We start from the raw sequence: 18722 nt of genomic DNA, 5'->3' as shown, positions 1-18722 counted from the left end.
TCTGAAACACCTGCAATGAAAATTTTATTTTTTGTGTTCTGTCGTGCATCTGAATTTGGGGTGCCAATATGTAATTGCTAAGGAATGAAGGTATGATTGCAAAAGACGGGCTTGTTTTTGAATAGGGAAGAGAGGTTCTTTGGAGTTTCCTAGTCTGCACGTTTGCCTGAACAGTTGCATTGTATCAGCTAGCTAGGATATCATGAATGATTTCCACAATCTCATTAGTTTTACAATGTGCCTCAAATCTCGTTACTTCCACACCATAGCACGGTTATACCATTTTTGCAGTCATGAATAATCATGGGAACTGTAGTTTGCTGATGATGCATATGTTACAAAGCTTCAGCTCCCAGCACCCCTAACAAACTACAGTTCCCAGGATTACCCTTTTTTTAAAATAAATAAATAAATAAATAAAGTGGAGTAAGAGTGCATTTAAGGCTTAGTGTAGATGTGATCTGAGAGATGCTGACTTGGCAAACATGCATTAGTTCCTGGTTAACAAGTTAACAATTGCTGTCACGAACGGTGGTTGCTGTTTTCTGTGAAGGGTTACATGAGTAGTGTCACAGTCCGGTTCATGGGTGATCTAAGACCCGGCTGGGGATGTCGGGACTGGGGACAAGATGGTGGAGTGGGAACAGGCACGGGAGTCCAGAAGCCAGGAGTCAGATAGCCAAGAGTCCGAGGGTCAGAGAGCCGGGAGTCAAGAAGCCAAGGGTCCGAGGGTCAGGAAGCAAGGAGTCAAACACAGCAAGGCAGGGAACGTGTTACTGTGGCACAGAGTTGAAGGGAAATGCTGAGCTTATATCCCTTCCCAGCTCTTGCCATCAGGTGCTGTGAGTTACTAATCGGCCTCACCTGTGTGGCCACGCCTTGCCTCTTTAGAACAAACTTAGGACGGCCCCAGTCCTGCAGAGTCCTATTGGTCACAGGGCCTGGCTCCTGCACGCACACCTGACAAGTAGGAAGAAATATGCTCTGAATAATTTCAGAATGTAAAAGGATTTTTTTTTTTTTTTTGGTCTTCCTACAAACCAAAGTAGGGTGACTTCTTTTTTAAAAAACAACACATATGCAAATGTTTCCTTTTCTACTCTTTGAGCTTAAGTGAGGATAATTACTGTAGAGTGAAAAAATATCTATATATGTTCAATGCTCTATAGCATTGTATTCTGACCCAATTTACTCTATTCTCTATTATTGAGAATCTTAATAATTAACATACCTGGCTTTGACTGATAGAGTGCTATTTTTATGCTGTTGTGTTCTGTGCCTATTTAAGAGAATACTGCTCCTTTTCTTCTCTCACTAATCTTTTTTAATTTCTGGAATGGAGTGAAAAAAACTGTCTATCCCTAATGTCTCCCCGTAATGTCTTTCTTCTGGGCAAAATGTTGCTGTGGTCTAGACCCCTTCCAGTGGTCAAGATCTTCTGCACTATCCAGAACTGCCTGATAATTAGGATGAAGAAAATGCTGGTTGATAAAAAAAATATTGCACACCATGCCTGTTACAATTCAATTAACCAGGTTGACATATTTCCTTCAACTCTGTGGATATGAAGCCATTTGAAGCAAGATAGATTTAAAAAGATGAACCTTCTAGCCTTGCTGTGAAATGTTAAAAGAGCTACTGCAGAATGGAGACTAGATCAAATTATTCCAAATGTCAATATTCTATTACTTTGCCATTTATCCGTATCAATAGCCCTTTTCAGGTGTTTGGTAGGTATTGAATAGGTGATTAGTCAACTGGGAATGCACGCAGCTAGTCCTATCCCTCAGAGGGTTGGCCCACACTGGCCACACCCTTTGACTGATGAATGATTGGTATCAGTTTGAAGGATGTTTCATTGAGACCCTTCCCCAATGGAAACAGAACCTTGGTCAATCAGGGTCAATGTCCCATTGTATGAAACCTTATGGCGGATTAGGGTTTATAGGTGTTATGTACTGAAGTTCTCACCCTGGGCCAGCAGGGGGATACTGTAGATAGTTATATAAATAAGGGATCGAAAGTGACGTTCAGTGATTGGATAGTTTTAGAAAGTTGTTACAGTAACGTTTTACTGGAGCTCTCTATAAGCAGGCTGACTGAACCCTTCAGTTCAGTTCTGCCCTGGTCTGTGAATAAACAAGGGCTGTTTGAAGAATCGCTGTGTCGTCTGATATGTTCACCCACAACTTAACAATATCAGTTCTCTTTCAAAGGCCCATAGAGCTGGTTGTTTGGCTTTGACCTATCAACTACTTTGGTAGACAGCCACATGCAGAAGGTTCTATTGTACACTTAAAGCAGAAGGGCCTATAGACATTCTTGTCTATATCACTTACAGTTTTCTGTCCCTCTGGTCTATTAGATCAGAGGGAAAATCTCAATGCACAGAGGAACTGCATGAATACTGTAATGTGCATTGGAGTGCCACTATTTCATACTTCAGGCGTTATTTGCAGTTTGCTTGTTAAAACAGTTTCCATCACAGAACATCACAGCAGTTCTGGACACTCAAGCACAATGATGGTAACTGTATTTTGGTTTTTTTGTTCCATTTCAGGGAAAGGTGAACAGGGAAAGCCTTACCCTCTCACAGAAGAAGACAATGATGATTCTGCATATCGGGAAAATGGTTTCAATATTTTTGTGAGCAACAACATAGCCTTGGAGCGTTCCCTGCCAGACATTCGACATCCTAAGTAGGTACACTAAATCTGATTGATTGTTGCAGGGCATGCCTTCACTTAGTTTACCTTGTTTTGCAGAAGCTCCCTGATTTAACTGAAGATTAGAAAAGGTGTGAAGCTGCTGTGGCTAATTATCCTCTATCACTTCCAGCTGCTTGCAGTGAGGAGCAAAAGAAGATACTGGGCTCCACTGTAGGTGTTTGTAGGGAAATGTGAGCTTTCTGCTGGTAGGTGTTTGTAGCAGGAGGCATGGAAAGAGTCGTAAGCAATATTGCTAAATGCTTCTCTGGGGACGCCAGATACAAGAAACTACTCTAAAGGTGACAAACAGAAGGCCTGAAATAATCAGGTACATTGTTCCACTTTGGGAGTGGTTTTTGTACCAGTTACAGTTCTATTTGTCTTAATGTAACATAATTTGTGACACTCTTGCATTTTGTAAGAGAGGCTGCATTAATGAGGAAGTTAATGATGCAACACTGTTATTGGCCTAGACTGGAGGCATGTGAGATGGGGAGGCTTTTCAGGTTAAAGCTTTGGTCAAGATTGTGAACAGATTATATTGAGTATCAGACAGGTGGGCACATCTCCAAAGGCTTTGGAAGTGTGTATATATCAGTTATTTTGACTGTCCAATTGACTCTGCGGCAGCTCCTATGCTGTGGAACAAACTCCCTACAGAGGTAAGTCTGGCTTCTTCATCATACAGCTTCTGGCAAATGCTGAAGATACACCGCTTTACCCTGGCTTTTGACACTTGAGGTGTATATTTTTAGTATACACCTTATTTCTATGATTGCAGATTATTTTAACCTGCTTTTAATTGTGTGTTTTAATGTTGTAACCTGCCCTGGGACCTTAGGACGAAGAGTAGGTAATAAAATATAACAACATTAAACCATCGCTTACCATCATGTTCTTCAGCCTTCTCTTCCCTTCCCTTATCTTTTACAATATTCAGGACAGGCCCTTCTTAAAATCTCATCCTGCGAAAGGAATGCTAGGGCCATTTCATTGATGGCTTTGAAATTCCCCTGCAAGGAACCATGTTTTCCATAAGCCTGTAATAATGTTAGGCACCAAGCGGAGAATGTGCAGAGAGGTTTCTGATTACTTTTCACAAAAGCTGTGTGTTTACAGAATTATGGGGGAGGGTGAGATTTTCATTTGTTACGGGAGCACCACTGATAAAATAAAATCTTGACTATTTTGGAAAAACAGGTGAAGATGTCAGTGAGTCTAATTCACTTGGCTGTTTTCATGAAGAAGTCACATTGAAATGAAAGGAAGTTGCACAGGGACAGTGTCATTTTCTTATGGTACTCCGATTCACTTCAGTGGGTCTTGCACAGGAAACATTTCCAGTAGATTATGTCCTCTGTTGATCACTTAATATAGCATATATTTATTTATTTATTTATATACTATTTATTGTGGGGGACGGGGAGGGTTGACACAATGCTAATTTCATTTTTAAAAGAAACATATTAAAAGTTAATTTGAGAAAGGCTAAACATGCCCTTGGAAATCCCTACATTAATCTCTATAACCAAGGGTTGATTTGCATATGATTAATGCTAAGAACTAACTCGGTTTTATCTAATCGGTTTCAAATATTTTGTCTTTGACTTTTGGCTGGGAAAACCATCCACAGGTCACCTGAAATTATCTTCAGCAATTCCCCCTGGCCAAGTATCTTTCCAGTTAGATGGGATTTTAATACACAATTACAGAGCATTAAAGTTGCATTGTTGGCATGATAAATATGCACCACACAACAGCTTCTGTTCCAAAAGGATATTCTGATTTCTATTGGTGTTCAAAACAGTGCCACTGGAAACAATGCAGAAAATCATTAGGGACAAAATGAGGCTGAACTGCCACTTTTCCCTGTTGTGTTTGTCAATATATCTGCCACTAATTTGTTTTTCACTCACTGCTAGCCACATGGGCCATGGCATTTCTTAGGGTATCCCCAGAGGCAGGGCATTGTCAACACTGTCGCATTGGGAGCAAATCAGCACTATGGTGTTTGTTCTTTCCTTGTAAACAGCTTTCCTACCATGAACTGCACTGTTCTTTTGTAACTTGCCAAGAGCACTATAATACTCATATAAGTCCTGAATACAGTGGGCAACATTTGCATGGAATAAAACCCACAATTCATGGTTATAGATTTCCAAGCATTCCAGGCCTATTTATACAACCAGTCAGAGTATAGCCCTGATAGCCATGCTTTATTTGACTCTTTGGTACAGAATCAGTGTACGCAGACTGTTGGCCTGATCAGGAATCCAGCTTTTTTGCGGGGTTGTAGATTGCATGGACAGAACCTCTGCAATTCACACATACAATTTGCACATGTATAGGCTCTGGGCAGAAGAGCCAATTAAATGCCCGGAGTTTTACTCCCTGCCTTCACGCATTCAGCTTATTGGTAAAACCTATTTGGAGTTTCACAACTTTCTGACTAGTTGCAGGACCTTAGCCAGACCTAGGAGAGTACACACAGAATCCACAGAAACAATTGGCAACTTGGCACTAACCAATGATCCACTAACCAATTCACTTCAGTTCTGTGTATGCCTACTTGGAAGTAAACTGCACTGAGATTAATGAAATTTATTCCCAGGAAAGTGTATATAGGATTGCAGCCTAAGTTGTGGCATTTGAAACTGATCGAAGAACCAGTTCAGTCTAGTTTCTCTCGCACAACCAGTGACTTTTAGGCTTTATATTCACATTTCAACCTCCTGCCTGATTCAGATGTATTCAGTAATGTTTATCCCTGCTGAAAACTCTGAAGTTTTGAGCCACCATCGTCACTGGAAATTATTTTTCTTTCCCTCCTCTCTCCACCTCCAAGCTAATTTTACAGACCTGTCAAACGGTTGTGGAAATTACTGGTTATCACTGCTTTATCAAGTTCAGCTGACAAGTCTAGATTGGAATAGGAATGCAGTATGACTGAAGCTAGCCGCTGTAAATTGAATACTTCGACACACTGAGACAATTACTATGTAAATCTTTGCTTGAAAACGTTTTAGGCTGGTGTTTTTCGGTTGCATGCTTGTCACTAGTTTGATGTCAGGTAGGTATTGTAGTCCCCTTGATAAAGAGAGAGAAAAGGTCAGTTATTTTTTCTTCTTTTTAAATTTTCCGCTAAGAATGGAAAACTCAGTGGAAAACTGAAACTTGCACTTTCCCCTTTTGTTCTGATTTTGTGTGGCATGCTCTTTTGTAAGATTTTTTTAAGTAAGAGGGGGGGGGGTGTCTGCTTTTATCATCTTTGAGCTCCTGCACAGTCTTCTCTCTCTCTTTTTCTTGCTTTTGCAGACAACCTGCACTGCATTTCACTTCTTCTGTGACATCCGTCAGGAACAGCAGTTTACAAGCCTGTTGATATGTCTAGAAGGCATAAAATCTGGTGGCTGGCCAAGGTTCTGCCACTGGACTCCCGTAATGTGCTTAAAATATTATTGCTATAACCATGGGGTCAAACAAATTGCAGCTTTTATGAATTGGCTTTTTCTATAAACTGACTGAAATGGTGCCAACATTCCCCTCCTTTCTCATAATTTAAAAAGCTCAGGCTGTTTCAAAATGTTCTCCTGCAGACTTTTGTACAAAGGGCTGCTAAAGGTTGTCATTTTGAAACTGCACATCAGAAAGGGACATTGTTTACACTGAAGTTACAGTGGTAATGATTAAATTTCTATTTAGGTTGATATTTTGAACACAAACCATTTTCTCTTTTAATAGTAATACACTGTAGGGAAATGTAAAGGTACAGAAAACACGTTTTACATCCTAAAGCACAGTTGCTCCATGGAAGCTATTTTAACTGGCTTTTGCATCCTGAACTATATAAATGGTTGCTGCAGAACTTGTTAAGTGCTACCTGTTCAGAATGCAACCCAAAGATATCTTGGAATGGGGGCCACAGTAGGGTCAGAGCACCAACATGGCTTTGCACTGCCATAGTGAGGAATAACTCAACAAATCATTGTTGCCATAATGTATGTTATTTATGTATTAATTACCCTGCTCATTATGCAGCAAGCCTCCCAGAGTGCCTCACGGGCAGTCAATAAAAACAATGACACTTCATTAAAAGTGGTTGGGTAGCAAAGTGCATAGCTTTTTGAAAGAAGTGATGATATTTCCACTTGCTGCCTGCCACTACTTCTCATCCTAGCGCCCCCACCCCCATATTCCAGATTGTGGAGGATGTGTGGAACAGGGGTTTTATTGCCACAGCCCTTGGTGAGTCATTGTGCACAGTGACAACCACATGTATCTATAGGAAGCCTGGCTCTTAGGCCACTTCTGGCATTGTTATTTTTTTGGCATTGTTATTTTTTTAATGAACAGGAAAACCTGCAGTAAAGATTTCAAAGTCCTACCTGAGAGCCACATATATGCCACCTTGGATTCCATGATGGAAAAAAGGCAGGAGGTTGTTAAAGGGAACAGGTATTGCAAAACCCACTTTTCATCTCTTAAGGGGTTTATGTTTTTGAAAACTAAGGAATGCTTTATAGTATAGGAATAGATTAGATGTCTAGATCTGATTGTATTTACCGTATTTATTTATTTGTAGAATAGCGGGGAAGTGAAACACACTCAGCAACATGTAATGTCTGGATATGTGGTGATAAAGAGATAAAAATGAAACTGGTACAATTCAGGGCACATGTACTCACCATAACATTTTTAAAAAGCATCTCCAGAACCACTTTTATAAAAAAAAGGGGGGAGCAATGGAAGGGGCAGTGATATAGGAAGGGGCATTATGAGCAGAGAGATGGATTGATGCTTCATCGTTTCTCTGCCAGTTATCTCCTTCCATACTTCCCCCAACTTTCAGGTTTGCAGACATTTGCAAGGGTAAAGATATCTGAAGACTCAGGAGGAAAAGCATCTGATGTGATTTGGAACACACAAAAAAGGCTGGTGGGGTTTTGTTTAAATTGCCATTGGGCTTCAGTGCACTAAGAATTTGCTTTAGAAGAAAACAAGCTAGTTGATAGCTACTACTTAATGAGGACACTAGGGCAAAGCGCTCTCAAAATTTATGTAATTGTGCATTTGTTTCGAAAGATGGGTGTATCACACAGCCTACTAAATCCTGGTGCTACTCTGCACCGACAGTTGTAGTGCTTTCTAATGTTCACCTTCAGCCCATTTAGTGGATATACAACTGCCTAATGATTGCATAGTTAAGAATTCCAACTCATGTGACTTGTTTTCTCAAGAGTTGTGTCAGAAAGCATTTAATTGTGTTGTTGAGCAAAGTTTAGTTAATTCAAGCCTGGCTGTTCCTTGGCTAAATCATATTGTGGTCCCAAACGGACAGGATGCTATTTTGCTGCCCAATGAAGTATAGAACGTAGGCACAGAATCCTTTAGCTGCTTGACCAGGCATTATTTTTACATCTTATATTAAATAGCAGCCTACTTATCTATTGAACATAAGTGGGGAATTTAAAGGTCCAGTGGAAACTCTGAATATTTTCAGATGTATAACAGTTGGCGATGCCCATACTAAATGACCTTCTTCATTCACTGTGGAAACTTGCAGCGCTCAATAGCCCTAAAAATTTCTCATTTCTTGCTTGAGGTAGAATGATCTCCCACATGGAAAAAAAAATATTAATCACATGTTTATCGTACTAGAAGCAATAACAACCACTGCAGCAAAGGAAAAGGTATGAATTTAATACTAACTCTTTCTATTGAAATCACTCATAGTAACTTTCTCAAAGTTTTACCTGTAAAGTTGAAATACATTAAAGTTGGTCTGTGCCTGAAGGTTAATATGGTGTTTTTGATAAAGCTGTTGTTGAAATTACTCATAGTAACTGTCAGAGCTGCTTCCAGATCCTAGCTCACAGAGGATCACGCTAGCCAGCGATCATTAAATAAAAGTCTTTATTGAGTTACAGTTTCCATTCTCAAGCTGCTGCGTGCAACTCTACGTCTCATGGTTAGATCGGCGAAGCTCCATCTGAGTCTCCGCCCCTTGTACACCAACTTAATATCCTAGCCTTGCTCCACCTTTTCCGCCTGACTGTTCTTCTCTGGGTCCCTCTGCCCCCCGGGGTCTCTTCCTTCCGGGATTCCTCTGACGCTGACGCTGACCCCCCTGACTCTTCTCCCTCCTTTCGGCGGGCTTTAGGACCTGGCTCCCTTTCCGGGCTGCCTACTGCGCCACCTTCCTGTGCATTTGAACTTGGCACGCGCGCCCAACCTTCCACCTTCCGTCTGACCGTTTCTTCGCTCCCCGATGGAGGTGTGGCCACTCCTGACTCGTGCCCTCCCCCCTGTTGTGAGCTGCCAGCGCTTGATCCCTGGCGCCCTTCCTCTTCCCTGCTCTCTGGCGGTGACGCTGGTCCTGATTTCCAACTGCTCCCCTCTGAGTCCCCTCTGGCTCTATCTTCCTGGGGTGTCCCCCTAGGCTCCCCCCTTGCCCTGGCCACTGGTGCTCCTTTCTGTGAATCTTCTGATTCACTGGAAAGACTCGGAGATCTCGGGTCGTCGTCATCACTCATCTTTTCTTCTGCCTCCTCTCCCTCGCTCTCTGTTTCCTCCCTTGCCCTTGCCTCTGCTCCTGAACCCCTGACATCCATCCCCCCCTCGAAGCCCCCTCTTCCCCCCTCCCCTTCTTCCGGTGCGGGATCTGGGTGCTGCCGTGTCAGGGGGACGAATGTCGGATACAGTTCGCTTCCCGTGGCGGGCCGCCATCCGAAGTCTTCCGGTTCTTCCTCCCTGCTCTCGTTGACGACGGTCACCTCCGCTTCCATCTCTGTGCCGCCGTGCTCGAAACCCGGGTCGTCCCCGAAAACGTCCATGTCCGTCTCTCCCTCGTTGCCTTCTGGAGACGTTGCTCGTCCTGGACCCTCCAGCCACCTTCTGCGGAACTGCTCCTCTGGTCGATCATCCCACCAATACGAGGGTTCTGAAGCAGATCCCGAGGGTGACCCCTCCGGGGAACGGGCGTCTCGTGTCGGTTCCTCGTCCGAGTCGAACCCCCGGAACGTGCTGGCTGAAAGCGTGGGCGTGAAAAGCCAGTCGTCGAAAAAGTCTGCTGGCATTGGCCTATGTGGGAAGAGGGCATGAAACTCTTCTTTGAGCAGAGGTTCGTCTAAAGCGTAGCCCGGCACCCAGCTGTTGGCACTGGCCGGGGTGCCCTCCTTGGCGAGAAGGTATTCTACCCCCTCTTCCCCCCATCTGGAGTCCAAAATCTCCGTGACTTCGTTGATGCGCTCCTCCTGTGCCACTCCCCCTTGCCCGGTTCTCTCTCGGAGCGGACCCGGTGCCGTTCCTGGTTCCTGAAACCTGTGAGGTGCCTTGTAGGGAGTGAGCACCGATCTGTGGAACACCGGATGCATTCTGGAACCCTCCGGAAGAGCCAGCCTGAAAGCCACCGGGTTGACCTGTTCTTCGACTTGGTAGGGCCCCAGTTGTTTATGCCCTAGGTTCTTCTTCGCCAACGACCTGGCCGGCACTGCGTGGGCTGCTAACCAGACCCAGTCTCCCACATGGATCTCTTCGCCAACCCTTCTGTGTTTGTCCGCTTGTACCTTGTATGCGTGTTTAGCCAGCTCCAGGTGCCGCCGCAGCTGATCGTGGACCTCCTGCAACTCCGACGCGAACGCATCTGCTGTCTGCGGCTCCCCCTCCCCCATTCTTTCCAGTCCCGGGAAGGTTCTAGGGTGCCTCCCGTGGTTGGCGAAGAACGGCGTGACCCCCGTGGACACGTGCTTCGTGTTGTTGTAGGCGAACTCGGCGAGAGGCAGGTAATCCACCCACGTCGCAGGCTGTTGATTCGCATAACATCTCAGGTACTGCTGCATGATGGCATTGACCCGCTCCGCTTGCCCGTTGGTCTGCGGGTGTCTAGCCGACGCCAGGTTGATCTTGACGTTCAGGAAGCCCATCAGCCTCTGCCAGAAGTTTGAGATGAACTGTCGCCCTCGGTCGGACAGAATAGACCGCGGCAGACCGTGAACCTTGAACACGTGGTCTATGAACAGTTTGGCGGTTTGTTCCGCCGTGGCCACCTTCGCACACGGAATGAAATGTGCCATCTTGGAGAACAAATCCACCACCACCAGCACAGCCGTCTTGCCCCTCGAGCTGGGCAGATCCGTGACAAAATCCAGGGCCACTCTCTCCCATGGCTCGAACGGAGTTTGCAGCGGTTCCAGCAGTCCGGCCGGCGGTCTGTGCACTGGTTTGGACCTCTGGCAGGTGTCACACCTCGCCACGTAGTCCGCGACTTCCCCTCTCATTCCGGGCCACCAGAAGTCTCTGGCTACTAATTCCACCGTCTTCTCCTTGCCAAAGTGCCCGGCAGTGGGCGCGTCGTGCAGCTGCTACAGTACCTTGGCGCGAAGTTCGTCTCCCGGCACGTAGATGGCCCCTTTACGGATGAGCAAACCATCTCGCAGCTGGAACTCGTCGGTCGCTGCCGTGCCCCTGTGCACCTCTGCCATCTTTGCTTGCGCGAAGGAGTCATCCTGCAACGCTCGTCGCACCGCATCCAGGTCAACTGTTGCCGCCGCGCACGCCCACACTGTCGGTGCGAAGATGTGCATGGCGGCCGCTGGCGTTGCCTCCTCCAGATACTGTGGCTTACGGGAGAGAGCATCCGCCATGATGTTGGTGTCCCCCGGGACATACTCTATTCGGAAGTCGAAATTCGCAAAGAACTCAGCCCAACGTATCTGCCTCTGGTTCAGGAACTGTGCCGTGCGCCAGTGCTCTAGATTCTTGTGGTCCGTGCAGACCTGCACCGTGTGCTTGGCGCCGATCAGGAAGTGCCTCCACGCTTTGAACGCTGCATGAATGGCCAGCAACTCCCTGTCCCAGATGGTGTAGTTCTGTTCGGACTTGCTGAGCTTCCTTGAGTAAAACGCTCCCGGCCTCCAAACCCCCTGCGGGTCTTTCTGCAGCAGGACTGCTCCCACGGCTCTGTCCGAAGCGTCTGTCTCCACCCTCATCGGCCTGCTGGGGTTGACATGAAGCAGCTGCTCTTCCGACGCGAAGAGACGCTTGAGTGCCTGAAAGGACTGCTCCGCCTGCTCTGTCCAGATGAACTTCTTTTTCTTGGAGCTGAGCGTGTCCGTGATGGCCGCTGTCTGCATCGCAAAGCCTTTGATAAACTTGCGATAGAAGTTCGCGAAGCCGACAAACCGTTGGACCTCCTTCCGGTTGCGTGGGCTTTTCCAATCCAACACTGCTCGGACCTTGGCGCTGTCCATGGCGAGCCCTTTATCAGACAACTTGTAGCCCAGGAAATCCACCTCGGTCACGTCGAATTGGCACTTCTCCAGCTTGGCGTAAAGCCTATGTTGCTGTAGCCTGCTCAGCACTTCCTTGACGTGTCTGTCATGCTCCTGCTGCGATTCCGAAAAGATCAGGATGTCATCCAAGAAACAGACGCACGTCTTGTAGAGGAGCCCCGCCAACACGTGATGCATGAAAGCTTGAAAAACGTGGGAGCCATTTTGCAATCCAAAAGGCATAACTCTATATTCGTAGGTGCCCAGGGGCGTGAACATGGCTGTCTTCCACTCATCTCCCTCCCGCATGCGAATGAGGTTGTATGCCCCTCGCAGGTCCAACTTGGTGAACACTCTGCCCTTCCGTACCTTTGCGAGGAGGTCGTCGATTCGGGGCATGGGGAAGTCCGATGGCTTGGTCACACTGTTCAAGATGCGAAAGTCCACTACAAGTCTTTTTTGGGGCGTGTCCCGCTTCTTAACAAAGAATACCGGACTGCCCCCCGCTGCCTTGGACTCTCGGATGAAACCGCGCTCCAAATTATGATCTATGAACTCTTTGAGTTCCTGCAGTTCGTCCTCAGACATGGAATACAGCTTCCCTTTGGGCAGCGCCGCCCCCGGCAGCAGGTCAATTTTGCAGTCATATGGTCTGTGGGGGGGTAGCCTGTCTGCCTCTTTCTCGCAGAAAACCTCCAAAAATTCTGCGTACTTGTGGGGAACCGCTTGCAGCGTGCCTAGCTGCAGCTGTGACTCCTCTTCCCCTCCTTCCTGCCTGGGCACGATGCAGTGTTCAGCGCAAAAGGAAGAGCCGAAGGTCAGCTGCCTCTGGTACCAAGCCAGCGTCGGGCTGTGCTTGTCCAGCCAACTCATGCCCAATACAATGGGCGTGTCCGATAGTTGAGTGACATTGAAGCTGATGATTTCCCTGTGATTCCCAAGTCGCATCACCATTGGTGGCGTCTGCTTCACCACTTGCCCCCCTAGCAGCTCCCTGCCATCCACCGTGACAACCTGCAGGGGCAGCGTGGCAGGCAGCAACTGTATAGCGTGCCGGTCGACAAAGTCCTGCCCTATAAAGTCCGCATTGCTTCCGGAGTCAATGGTGATTGGCACGTCCATGGTGATTCCATTGGGCAGCTGGAGCGACGCGGTGAGCTTCACTACCGGTTTGGGCGGGAGGGGGTCCATGGGCTGTAAAATCTCTGGGGACTGCTTCACTGACACGTCTGGCTGGGCCCCAGTGCCTCTTCCTCCAACCAGACTCCTTCGTTTCCCTGCTGTGGTTGTCCTTGCTGCGTTGCTGCAGTTACCATTGCTGAGGCTGCAGTGTGCTTGTGGAGCCTCTGGGGACACTCTTTCGCCATATGCTGTGGATCATCGCAGATGTAACACTTCCTGTTCCCTCTAGGAGGCTTCGCTTTCACTGCTGCCGGTGCTAGGGCTCTGGCTGCTGACTGAGCCCTTGCACCTCCAACCTCCATAGGTTCCGCTCCTCCTCCTGGCGGAGGCGTGGATTGCGCACGCGCTGCTTCTCTGGGAAGGAAGGAGGAGCCCCTGGCTGGTTCGCGCCCTCCACGCCCTTCGTCCCTGCTCCACGGACGTCCTTCCAGCCGCACCCCCACCGCCAGCGCCCTCTGAACGATCTCCTGCGTGGTCCGGGGTCTCTCCCCCCTCGCAATTTCATCTTTAACCGAGCCGTGCAATCCCTCCCAAAACAGGTCTCTTACAGGAGCCGAATCTCTGTCCCATTCCAGGGCACTGACCAAAGCGAAAAAGCGGGCATGGTACTGCCTTACGCTGGCCCTCCCTTGCTTCAGTCCATGTATCTCCTGCCGAGCAAGATCCACGTCAATGCTTGATAAAAAGCACCCATCCATCGCTTTAATAAAGGCATCCGCATTTTGGAGCGCCGGATCCTTATCTCTCCACAAATTGCGCAGCCATGCTTTAGCATCTCCATGCAAATGGGACATGATGAATCCCACCTTCTCTTGCTCATCTCTAAAGTCTTTGTTCAGCAGTTGCAGTGCACACATTACATCTGCTCTAAAGTTGGGGTACTGTTGCAAATTCCCATCGAAGTGAGAGACCAGACCGCCTGTTCGTCTCCCCAACCCAATCCCCTCCGGTTTGGGTGTCAGTTGCCCTTGCTTCGTAAGCACTTCCAACCTGACCTGGAGATCCCTGTAGGCGGCAGCTGCGTCCTCCTCTCTCTTCCTGGATGCAAGAGCCTCGGCATTCAGTCGTGTCACTGCTTCTCTGAGTTCCACTATCTGCTGTTCGGCCGTCATGTTGTCTGCCGTTCGTGAGCTCGCTAGTAGGCACCCGCTTTCTCTCCTCTCCGCGAGGACGTAGATGCCCACAATCTAGTGATGGAGCTTACTGTCAGAGCTGCTTCCAGATCCTAGCTCACAGAGGATCACGCTAGCCAGCGATCATTAAATAAAAGTCTTTATTGAGTTACAGTTTCCATTCTCAAGCTGCTGCGTGCAACTCTACGTCTCATGGTTAGATCGGCGAAGCTCCATCTGAGTCTCCGCCCCTTGTACACCAACTTAATATCCTAGCCTTGCTCCACCTTTTCCGCCTGACTGTTCTTCTCTGGGTCCCTCTGCCCCCCGGGGTCTCTTCCTTCCGGGATTCCTCTGACGCTGACCCCCCTGACTCTTCTCCCTCCTTTCGGCGGGCTTTAGGACCTGGCTCCCTTTCCGGGCTGCCTACTGCGCCACCTTCCTGTGCATTTGAACTTGGCACGCGCGCCCAACCTTCCACCTTCCGTCTGACCGTTTCTTCGCTCCCCGATGGAGGTGTGGCCACTCCTGACTCGTGCCCTCCCCCCTGTTGTGAGCTGCCAGCGCTTGATCCCTGGCGCCCTTCCTCTTCCCTGCTCTCTGGCGGTGACGCTGGTCCTGATTTCCAACTGCTCCCCTCTGAGTCCCCTCTGGCTCTATCTTCCTGGGGTGTCCCCCTAGGCTCCCCCCTTGCCCTGGCCACTGGTGCTCCTTTCTGTGAATCTTCTGATTCACTGGAAAGACTCGGAGATCTCGGGTCGTCGTCATCACTCATCTTTTCTTCTGCCTCCTCTCCCTCGCTCTCTGTTTCCTCCCTTGCCCTTGCCTCTGCTCCTGAACCCCTGACAGTAACTTTCTCAAAGTTTTACCTGTAAAGTTGAAATACATTAAAGTTGGTCTGTGCCTGAAGGTTAATATGGTGTTTTTGATAAAGCTGTTGTGGGGGGGGGGAACAATCCTAGGCTTACTAGGCCTGGCCGATATATCAATACATCGCCCAGGACCCAGTATGAGGAGCAGACCGCGATGTCAGCTTCACTCAGCGGTGTATCACTGGTGAAACCGCCACAACTCCTGAGTCCCTCTGTGAGTGACTTCCTCCAGTGAGCGTTGCTAGCAGAGGGACTGAGGAGCAGTGTCAGTTTCACCAGCAATATATCACTGAGTGTAACGACCATCCCACTCTGGCTTCATACTGCGCAGAGGGACAATAAAGCTGCATCGACAAGGCGCCGATACAACTTGTTCCTCCCATTGCATCTTTAAACTGCTCAGCCGAGGAGTGTGCGGTTGCTGAGCAGTTAAAGGATCCCCCAGCCCGGTGCTGGCTCCTGCACAAGCAGGGCAAGCACCGTGGATGGCTCTGCTGGGGATGGGCAGGGCTCCTGATCCCTAGCAGAGCACAGCAAAGGAGCCCCGATGCTCACACCCCATTCCGCTCAACCACAAGGAGGGGAGCACCAGGGTTGGTTCTGCTGGGGATCAGAAGCCCTCCTGATCCCCAGGACAGCCACACAAAGAAGCCCCGATGCTCTCCCCAATTGTCCATGAGCAGGGGGAGCACCACGGACGGCTCAGCTGGGGATCGGGAGCCCTCCTACGTCCCAGCTTAGTCATACAAACAAGCTGTGGCAATTTCACCTGGTGCCTCGCAGGCTGAGGCTGATGCAGCTTGTTTTTTCAACATTGTGGTACATTGCTAGACCACAATGTTTGGCTGGTGATATACCACGATGTTGAAAAGCTGATATCGCCCAGCCCTAAGGCTTACTAGCTAACATGATTTGATCTACAAAATTTTGACCTCACTAAGCAGTCCCTGCGTTTGTTCAGGTAGCATTGTTAATAATATTACTGACTCCTGAACTTAGCCACACCTTCTGCAATGTCTGCATGGTTTTTCTCCCATTATCTAAAGAAGGAAAAATAGTAGCAAGTGAAACGATTTTGGTTTGCAAGGACTCCGCTGCATGTGCTGGCACACAGAAATCAGGGTGAGGGCAGATGATAGGGGCACAGAATGTCCATTGTTTTAGTTGAGGTGGAAAAAAGACAGTAGGGAAAGTGGGTGTGAATAAGAGGTTTATAAAGTTATGCACAGCATGGAGAAAGGGGATAGAGTCCCCTCCCCCCAAAAATACTATAACCTGGGATAATCTAATGATACCGTTTTATCAAGAGATTCAGAACAAACTATGCACTGTGTGAGAAACTAAGCCTTGAATTGGCGACAAGAATTGGTGATGGTCACTAGCTTAAATGGCTTTATAAGGGGATTAGATAAATTCATTGATAATCCATTTATCCATGACCGCTAATCATTGTGGCTGTATGCAACACAGCGAAGTTCCGAAGGAACAGTATGACCATGAGTGCCAACTGCTTGGGGAACAGCAAAGAACAACAAAGAGCTATTGCTGTAATGCCTTGCTTGTGGTCTTCCTGGAGGCATCTTTTTTGGCCACTGTGAGAAGCAACACGTAGACTAGGTGGTCTTTTGGTGCGAGCCAGCAGGAGTACTGTATTTTTGTGCTTTTGTTACATTTGGATCTCATTGCAAACCTTTCCACACTGAGTTGCTAGATCTGTTCTGGTTAAATATTGTGAACCTGGTGAGACAGGTAAGAGCAATGTGGACTAAACCAGAGCAGTATAGTGGTTAATGTGTTAGACTACGATTGGGATATACCTGGATTCACATCTCTACTCGACCGTGAAGCTCATGTGGCAGACCTTGGGTCCATCACTATCTCTTAGCCTGATCTTCACAAGATCGTTGTGAGGGTAAAGTAGGAGAACCATGTACCCTGTCCAGAGCTCCTTGCAGGAAAGGCAGGATAAAAATATAATAACGCAAACCGGCTTTCCAACCCAAACAGTAGTTGGTGCTGTTTAACATATCAAACAGACCCCATGCCATTGGATGATGGATTCCATGTACAATTCCTCATCCAGCTAGACATTAACATTACTTGTCTCTTAATTGCAGAATGTTGCATTTGGTTGATAAATATTAAAAGTGATCATCAGAATAAAAATCCTATCTATTTTTATCTCCTTAATTAGTGTGGGGTTTACCATAATTACTGATGTGGTTTAAAAAAAAAGAAAAAGAATAACGAAATATATATTTGGATCTGCATAATGTTTCTCTTTATTCACACAGAATAAATATAACACCTTTTCTATAGAGAGAAGTCAGCTTAAATTCATAAAATGTATGAGCTGCCAGTTATCTGACACCTTTTGACTGATGTGCCATGCTCCATGGAATGAAAGATCAAAACTGACAATTTTTCACAAGCTTCTTTGCTAATAATATTTGCTTTGCTCATCCCTACCAAATGCTCTTTATTATTTTTATATTATTTAATTCTTAATTAGATAGACCTGTATGTCATGAGATATTTTTAATACCAATTATGGTCTAGCTTTCTAGTGATAATCAGCTTAGTACCTTTTTGCAGACAGTTAAAAGAAAAACCTTCCTGCTCTTCTACTTTCTCATATTAGCAAGCTGTTGCAATGAGAGTGTAAACCAGTTGTTTTCCTGTACAGCCAGGACTGGAAGCAAGCACTGAGGGAAGCTCAAGGTCAGCAGCCTAACCCTAACCTTTGTGCTTGCGGATTCTAGCGATCTAACAACAGATGCTTTGATAAAGTTGATTAAACAGGAAAGTGTGCAGTCACCCATGCTGTGGCTCATAAAAACCGGATTCAAAATGTATTGTCAACTATTTAATAATCTTTCTGTGTTTGTCAGTTCAACCATGAGCCTCCCTAGGTTCAAACATTTCTTTTTTCAAGGTATTTCAAACACAGTTTATGTAACAATAGTTTCAGGGTTATGACTACCTTTGTTTTTGACTGGATAGTAAGTATCTACCCAGTTTTTCTGCTTTCCCTTCCTTTTAACTTTTTTCTTTATCCAAGTCAGAATCAGTTCACAGAAGGGGCTGCTGGGAAATGTAGTCCCTAGATTTAGTCTTCGAATACACTCCAGTGGTACCTTGGGTTACAGGCGCTTCAGGTTATGCAATTTTGGATTGCGCACCACTCCGAACCCAGAAGTACCGTAACGGGTTATGTCCAGCTTTTGGTGCTCGTGCTTACGCAGAAACGCTAAATCACGCTTTGTGCATGCACAGGAGTGCTGAATCACGACCCCACATGCGCAGACATGGCGCTGTGAGTTGCGGACGGTGCGGGTTGCAAACTGCCTCCCGCATGGAACACGTTCGCAACCCAAGGTTCCACTGTATTTAATCCTGCCCATTGTATTAACTGTTGTACAGTTGGGTGTATCAGAATTTAATGTGTGCTTAAGATGTTTGCTTGTGTGACATGGAATTTGTCAAATCAGGCCATGGATTCCCACAGAAATTGGAAGAATTCCTTCAAAGCTCAAATGGAAGGCACAGTTTCACCACACTACCAGTTGCCTTGAAATT

At 46.9% G+C, this 18722-nt stretch overlaps 1 protein-coding gene across 5 annotated transcripts in view; it reads left to right on the top strand.

The window, feature by feature from the left end:
• Positions 1-18722, top strand: part of GALNTL6 (polypeptide N-acetylgalactosaminyltransferase like 6) — a 504553-nt gene that overhangs the window by 208493 nt on the left and 277338 nt on the right. For all 5 annotated transcript variants that reach the window (XM_081021716.1, XM_081021719.1, XM_081021718.1 and 2 more), the window contains exon 4: positions 2561-2699. In XM_081021716.1, coding sequence (XP_080877842.1) covers positions 2561-2699 — 139 coding nt within the window. The remainder of the gene's footprint in view (positions 1-2560; positions 2700-18722) is intronic.

The sequence above is a fragment of the Podarcis pityusensis genome (genome assembly GCF_964106645.2).
Source record: "Podarcis pityusensis genome assembly, chromosome: 9".
NCBI classification, from domain to species: Eukaryota; Metazoa; Chordata; class Lepidosauria; order Squamata; family Lacertidae; genus Podarcis; species Podarcis pityusensis.
This window is presented reverse-complemented; position numbering and strand designations above follow the sequence as displayed.